The sequence below is a fragment of the Oryctolagus cuniculus genome, chromosome 6 (genome assembly GCF_051225735.1).
Source record: "Oryctolagus cuniculus isolate XC-2025 breed Fujian yellow rabbit chromosome 6, ASM5122573v1, whole genome shotgun sequence".
Lineage (NCBI taxonomy): Eukaryota > Metazoa > Chordata > Mammalia > Lagomorpha > Leporidae > Oryctolagus > Oryctolagus cuniculus.
Genome location: NC_142872.1, coordinates 59,875,303 through 59,882,765, shown reverse-complemented (window position 1 = coordinate 59,882,765; position 7,463 = coordinate 59,875,303). Strand labels below are relative to the sequence as shown.

General features: G+C 49.5%; 1 protein-coding gene across 1 annotated transcript; it reads right to left on the bottom strand.

Annotated features, from left to right (window-relative positions):
* Positions 1–201: 201 nt before the first annotated feature.
* Positions 202–7,142, bottom strand: SMIM23 (small integral membrane protein 23). Its single transcript, XM_051843609.3, has 4 exons — positions 7,053–7,142; positions 1,014–1,065; positions 764–831; positions 202–487 (listed from the first exon to the last, which is right to left on the bottom strand). Exons 1-4 carry the CDS (start codon positions 7,140–7,142, stop codon positions 275–277), a joined length of 423 nt encoding a protein of 140 aa, XP_051699569.3. The 3' UTR covers positions 202–274.
* Between the last annotated feature and the right edge of the window lie 321 nt (positions 7,143–7,463).

The window sequence follows — 7,463 nt, the reverse complement described above, 5'->3', positions numbered from 1 at the left end:
CCTCCTCTCCCTTTCCCCTCAACCCCTGCCTGCCCTCCTCCTCCTTTTCCTCTTCCCTCCCCCTCCTTCCCCTCCTTCTCTCCCTCTCCCCTCCCCCTCCTTTCCTTCCCCCTCCCCTCCCCCTCCCCCTCTCCTGCAGCTGCATGAACAGCGGCGTTCATTTCCCAACTCTTTTATTTTCTTGCTGGCCTCACTTCAGAGTCCACTTCGAGGGGCCCCAGGAAGCCCCAGCTGCCTCCCGCCTGGCCTCCTGCCCGGGCCCCAGCCCTGGCCCTCACAAGTGACTCTTGTGGGAGGGACAGGGCTCCTCCAGGTGCGTCTCTCCCAGAAGAGCGTCCAGCCACACCTCCATGTCCCGCACCAGCTGCTCCAGCTCGCGCAGCTCTTCCTCTAGCTTCTCCAAGAAAACGTGCAAGTTCTTCTTCACCCAGTTCCGCGTGCCCTTTCCTGGCTCTTCAGCAGGCTCCTTGTTCTGATAGTCGAACCCCTGAGAGGCAGACACCAGTCACAGCGCGGGCTTCTTCACGTAGGACCTCCTGCACACTGGTTTTGAAGTCCCCAGGGCCTTCGCCTGTGCCATGTGTTCTGCTTGGAGTGCAAATCCCCTCCTTCTCACCCAGTGAGCTCCTGCTCATCCTTTATCACCCAGCTTGCCTGTGACCCCTCCTCTGGGAAGCTTTCCCAGATTTCTTCACCTCAGTAGTTGCCCCCCTCCCTGGGGAACCTAGCCCCCCTGGCCGGGGAACTTTGCTGAATATGTTACCTGGGAGGCCACAGGATTTTGGGGGTAGTTATAGTCTCGGATCCTTTCTGACATCTCCCAAGTTCTTCCTGAAAGAGCCACAAACACCACCCCTTAGTAAAAAGAGCACAGTGAGAGGTGGGGGAGATAAGCGTGGTTGGTCACTCCCGCGGGATGACGGGAGAGGCAGGAGGAGGCGAGTGTGGAGGCCCTGAGGCCGGCAGCCGTCTCCAGAACACACATGCTGATTCTCAGACACCAGGAAGCTCACCTGATATCTCTGTGCCCAGGTACAGCAGCAAAACCAGCAGCATCAGCAGCATCTGCAGGCAGGAAGGGGCGGGAGCAGGAGGGTGAATGCCTGGGGGCAGAGGCCAGGCGTGGGGGGGGGGGTGCTGCAGGAGTTCTTAGAGCTTAACTTTTTTTTTCTAGTGATCTGAGTCACACATGCTTACTGCAACCTGCGCCCCACCGCTCCGCACCCAAACACTGCAGAAACAGAAAACAGCCACTTGCTGAATTTAGGCTATGTTTTCCTTCTTGGCCCCTCCCGAGAAGGAAGACCCACCTCTGCTGTCTTCTCTTGCCTCGTTTTAAAAATTTTGTTTTATTTGATCTTCGAAAGGAATTAACCTGGGGTGGAATTTGGACTAGCAGTTAAGATACCTGCACGTGTGCTTGGATTTGACTCCTGGCTTCAGTTCCCGACTCCAGCCTCCCGCTAATGCTGACCCTGGGAAGCAGCAAGGGTGGCTGAAGTATCTGTTCCTGCCACTCAGCTGGGAGACCAGGATTGAGTTGCCAGGTCCTGGTATGGGCCCCTGCCCAGCCTGGGCTGTTTGGACATTTGGGGAGTGAGCCAGCTGATGGGATATATCTGACTGTCTCTCAAAACATAAATTCAAAAATTCAAAGCAGGAGCCAGGGCAGTCATGTGGCACAGTGGTAAAGTCCCTACCCAGGATGCCCGTGTCCTACGTTGGACTGTGTGGTCCAGTGCTGCCTCAACTGCTTCCCATTCAGCTTCCTGCTGATGGACACCCTGAGAGCAGATGATGGCCCCAGTCCTTGGACCCCTGCCACCCATGTAGGAGACCAGGATGGAGTTCCTGGCTTCAGCCTGGCCCAGCTGTGGCTGTTGTAAGACATTTGGGCACCAGTGGATGGTAGAGCCACTCTCTGTGTCTCTCTACCTTTCAAGTAAAATGAAAAGAAAAAAAAAACATTTAAAAATTAAAGAAATGCATCAGCTTTATTGTGGTATAACTTATATATAATAAAATGCACACATCTAAGATGTATGATTTGATGATGTTTGGTTAAATGTCTATAGCTATGGATTATCATCCCAATCAGGATACCTAACATTCCCATGGTCTTAGAAAGGGCCCTCATGCCCCTTTGCAGTCAATTCTATCCTTTTTCTCAGCTGCCAGAGGGAAGTGAGGATCCTGTTTCTGTCACTAAGAGAAAGGTAGACCAGACACAGAGATCTCCCACCTGCTGCTTCACTTCCCAGCTCCCCACGAGGGCCGGGAGCCCAATCTGGGTCTGCCCCATCAATGGCAGGGACCTAACATCTGAACCATCACTCGCTGCCTCCCAGGGTACGCTCCAGCAGGAAGCTGGAATTAGGAGTGGAACTGGGACCTGAACCCAGGCACTCTGATATGAGATGCAGGCATCCCGAGTGGTATGCTACCAGCTGTGCCAAATACCGTCTTCTTCTTATTAAGTTGTAATAGTTCTTTATATATTCTGGATATAATTTCTTTGACAGATATTTGTATTGTGAATATTTCCTCCAAGTCTGTGGCTTGTCTTTTCATTTTCTCACCAGTGTCTCTTCAAAATGAAAATATTTCAGTTTTAATGAAGGCCGCTTCATTGAATTTTTTCCTTTTGTGGTTGAGCTTTTTGTACGCAGTCTAGAAAACTTTGCCAGCTTCAAAGTTGTAGATTTTCTTCTGTTTTCCCCTAGACAGTTTATTGTTTTACCTTTTACATTTAGGTGTGTGTTCTATTTTGAATTAATTTTTGCATATGATGTGACTCAGTGTGACCAATTGAGGTTTTGTATATGAATGTCTAGTTGCTTTAGAGTTATTTCTTTAAGGAGACAAAATTTTCCTCACTGAATTACATTGGTGTTTTTATTAGAAAAAACTATCTACCATATATTATGTGGGTTTATTTCTGGATTCTGTTCTGTTTCAATGACCTATAAATCTATCTTTACACCAGAACTAAATCTATATACTCTTGCTAAGGCTACCATAAAAAACACAAGCCAGTGCCTTAGAAAGCAGAGATTGACTTCCTGTGGTTAGGGAGGGCACTGGTAGCACCGGTTTCTGGTGAGGCCTCGCTCGGTTTGCCCACTGTGCCCTCACTCAGCGTCTTCTCTACTTGGGCATCCCGGCTGTCTCTTGCTCATCTTAAAAGGACACCAGTCCTAGGAAAAGAGGGCCCAACTGTATGGCTTCTCTTAATCTTCTTTTACTACTGCCTTAAGTATAGTCATGTTGGGGGGTTAGGGCTTCAACACAGGAATTTTGGAGGGACACAGTTCTGTCCATAGTGAATGCATTGTCATGATTTATTTATTTATTTGAAAGGCAGAATTAGAGAAAGAGAGAGGGAGAGGGAGAGGTCTTCCTTCCCCTGGTTCATTCCGAAATGGCCATAATGACTGGAACTGAGCCAACCTGAAGCCAGGAGCCAGGAGCTTCTTCCAGGTCTCCCATGTGGGTACAGGGACCCAAGGACTTGGGCATCTTCTGCTGCTTTCCCAGGTATGTTAGCAGATAGCTGGATCAGAAGTGGAACAGCCAGGACTCAAACTAGTGCTCATATTGAATGCTGAAGTTGCAGGTGGAGGCTTAACCTGCTATGCCACAATGCTTGCCCCAAGAGTGCTCTCTTTTGCATTGATTTTTGAATATTGAAGCAATCTTGAGTTCCTTCAGTATGCTTAGATCATGAGACATTAGCTTCTTCCCCAGTCTTGGTGTTTTTATATATTGCTGGATTTGTTTCTGTGATATTTTTGAATTTGCATTCATGAGAGTGGTTTATATATATTTTTAACATATGTTTGCCAAGTGTATGTTTTCTTCCCATAATGAGTTGTTAAGAATTCCCTCCTCATCTGTTTTGTGGACAAATTTGTATAAGTTTGGTATTATTTTTGTCTCAAATGATTGATGGAATTTATCGATGAAAATGGGCTCATAGATATTGAGACTTTCTATTTCTTCTCAATTTTGAAGTTGCGTTGTCTCAGAAGTTTGATCATTTTGCCTGAGTTAACAAATGTACTGGTGTCAAGTTGTTCCTAACATTAGCTTAATATCCTCTCAGTGTCTGTAGAGCTGTTACGATCTCCCTCTTTCACTCCTGATATTAGTAATTTGTGTGCTCTTTCTCCCTCTTGCTTGCTCTCAGTCTATTTGGAAGTTTACCCATTTTATCGTTTCAAAGAAAGGGCTTATGAATTTACTGTATTATTTTTGTTTCATATTTTATCAATTTTTGATTTTATGTTTATTATTTATTTCCCTCTAGCACTGATCTTAATTCTTCTTTTTCTTGCTTTTAAAGTTTTATTTCCAGAGATACCTATGTATGCACGTGTATGAGTGTACCTGTGTGTGGGCATGTACATACTGGCGCTCGGTCTCCCTCAGACTCTCAAGGGGGACTGATGTGTTTCTTGTACACTAGAGCTTGTGAAGCAAAATTTAGATCTGCTACTATAACAAAGATAAATATTTTTAAATATTTGCATCTATTATCTAAGATATAATATATTATAAATATTTATATTTACAAATAAATATTTATATTTTAAAGCTATTAAAAAGTTTTATATCTTGTCTATCTTTCAAATAGTACTTTATAGATACTAGCAACTATGTTATTAGTAGCTTCAAAAAATAAAACTAAGCCTTAGGACAACATGGTTGAGTCTCATATCGGCAGGGATGAGTGAGGAAACCAGATGTAAAGGTAAACATAAAATTTAGGGTGACAAAACTCACCTCTGACGACTAAATCAGAATTGTGGTTGTGAGGGTGGGGTTGGACTGGGAGGAGCCCCTGAAGGAGGTTTCTAGGTGCAGGAAGTGGGTGGTGATGTAAGTGAGTACAAAAGTCACTGTGCCATGCGTGTAAGACGTGTGCATATCTTTTGCCTTAACAATATCCCTTAGGAATCTTGAAGGAACATAGAATTGTCTTCTTTTTTAAAATGGCTGGGAAGTATTCTATGGCTCAGATCCTCTAATGTTTGTTTCTTTAAAACCTTATTGTTTATTTGAGAAAGAGATAACGAGAGAGGGAGAGGGAGAGGTACAGAGAGATCTCCCACCTGCTGGTTCACTCCTCGGAGAGCCAGCTGGGAGAGCTGGAATGCAAGGCGAGCCTCCCACACAACAGGGGCAGGGGCAGGGGCAGGGGCAGGTGCGGGGCAGGGGCAGGGGCAGGGGCGGGGCAGGGGCAGGGGCGGGGGCAGGGGCGGGGCAGGGGCCGGGGCGGGGGCAGGGGCGGGGCAGGGGCAGGGGCTGGGGCGGGGCAGGGGCCGGGGCGGGGGCAGGGGCAGGGGCAGGGGCCGGGGCGGGGCAGGGGCAGGGGCCGGGGCCCACCACTTGAGCAGAGGCCAATGCTTCCTGGACTGTGCATGTGCAGTAAACTGGCATCGGGAGTGGGGCAGGGCTTTGCTTTGACTCCAGGTGGATGGGATGCAGGTAGCTGAGCCGTGTCTTAGCTGCCATGCGCAGTGCACTCAGGGCTGCTCTTCTGTTTGTGAAACCGCGCAGGTCCCTGTGTGCCCCAGGCGATTCTCCTCTGCAGGCAGTGGGGAGGCACAGAGGAGCGTGCACCGGATGGCGACTTTCAGCCCTTCCCTGGTGCTGTCTTGGGGCTCGAGCTGCTTCCCTTCTTCTCTCTGAGCCGCTGTTTATTGTAGAGGGGATTTTGAACTCCAGGGCCTTCCATCAGGAGAGCTGGGCCACCGTGGGGCAGGTGTGTGTGTGTGTGTGTGTGGTTGCGTTTCCGGCGGGGGCACCTCCCATTATGGGAGGGCGGTGTCCCCTTCAGGAGGGGACAAGGGCACGGGGCCGTCCCCTAACCACAGAACTCTTTTCGTGTATTTCCTAAAAGTAACATTCCTGGGGTTTGGGATTCATGGAACACTTTGTAGGAAAAGATGTGCTTGCTGGGTGCCCATCCAGGCCCCCGGCAGACGCCAGGAGGTCCAGCACCTAGCAGGCACTGGGTGCAGGTGTGGGGGTGAATGGGTGAATAGGCCTCTTGAAAACACATAGAAATGTCTTTGTTACTCTTCTGCAACCCTTAGGAGCTGGCTGCTGTGCCCAGATAAAGCCGTGTGCTGGTTGTGATGCGTGAGGCCCTTGGACATCTGCTCATTGCCCCGCATGGGAGGCAGAGCGTGCAGGGCAACCCTGGCTCAAGATTCTGGAATCACATGGATGTGGGTTCAAATCCTGGTATTCCAGCTGTCTGGCCTTTTAATATTTTAGTTTCTTTTATTTGAAAGTCAGAAAGCGAAAGACAGAGATGGAGAACTTCTATCTGCTGGCTCTCTTGCCAAATGTTTGCAACATCCATAGCTGGGCCAGCCCAAAGCCAGGAGCTGGGAACTCCAGCCTGGTCACCCACCCAACTATTTGAGCCATCACTGCTGCCTCCCAGGTGTGCAGTTAGCAGGAAGCTGCAGCTGGGAGCAGAGCCAGAACTTAGACACAGGCACAGAATATGGAATGAGCATGTCCCAAGCACAGTGTCCTACTTGCTAGGCCAAATGCTCACCCCGTTTTACCTTTCTGGGCCTCGGCTTATTCACCAGTGAGTGAGGCTGCTAGCATCTGCCTCTCAGGAACACTGTAGCTCAGGAAGCACCAGGCTGGGCACAGCCGAGTGTTACTGTTTCCCCACGTGAAGTTTGAACTTCAGCCCTGACCGTGAATGCTCTCTGACGTGGTGCGTTATCCTACGATTGCAATTCACACAGCCATTCAGCACCTGTTATGCACCATGCCCCGTTCTAGACACTAGAAAATGAGTGGGGAATAAAAACCCTGGCCCTTCTGGGCACTTTCTGGGGTATCTGAGAATTAGATGAGAGGTCGTCAGTAAGGGTTTGGGCAGGGGGCATTAAGCCCTCAGGCTCTGCTCTCCCAGGTAGGGCTCCAGGGCTGGGATCCGTGGGAGAGAAGGCCTTGAAGTTTGTCTAGGGTGATGCGGGCAGCCCAGGGGGCAGGAAAGCTTGTACCTGGCTTGGCCTCACCTGCTTCCTGTCTTCGCTGTGGCAGCCCCTTCTCCGCTCGAACAGCTCGGCCACCACCCGCCCCCGGCCGCCCACCTGTTGGATGGCCATGGCCTCAGGTCAGGCTGCCTGGATGGAAGGAGGTGCCCCCAGTGGACAAGCAGCTGGGCACTCACCCCTCCCCCACCTCTGGTCACCAGGCATCCGTCAAGCCTTGAGTTCTGATGTCACAGAAGGTGTGGGGGCAGGGGACACAGGCTGAGGCTTAGCTCCTTCCCTCACATTTTTTTCCCCACCTAGAAATATAGAAAACAAAGTGCAGTAAGAGCTTTTTTTTAAATAGTTATTTGAAAGGCAGAGTTACAGAGAGAGAATGAGAGGCAGAGAGAGAGAGAGAGAGAGAGAGAGAGAGAGAGAGAGATCTTCCATCCA

What these genes read in the sequence shown, in the direction of transcription:
- SMIM23 (XM_051843609.3), bottom strand. Translation starts at nt 7,142, where the DNA reads ATGGCCATCCAACAGGTGGGCGGCCGGGGGCGGGTGGTGGCCGAGCTG. An exon ending in ACAGCGAAGACAGGAAGCAG is followed by an intron (nt 1,066 to 7,052) that starts GTGAGGCCAAGC and finishes TCCTGCCTGCAG; the next exon opens with ATGCTGCTGATGCTGCTGGT. An exon ending in AAAATCCTGTGGCCTCCCAG is followed by an intron (nt 488 to 763) that starts GTAACATATTCA and finishes TCTGCCTCTCAG; the next exon opens with GGGTTCGACTATCAGAACAA.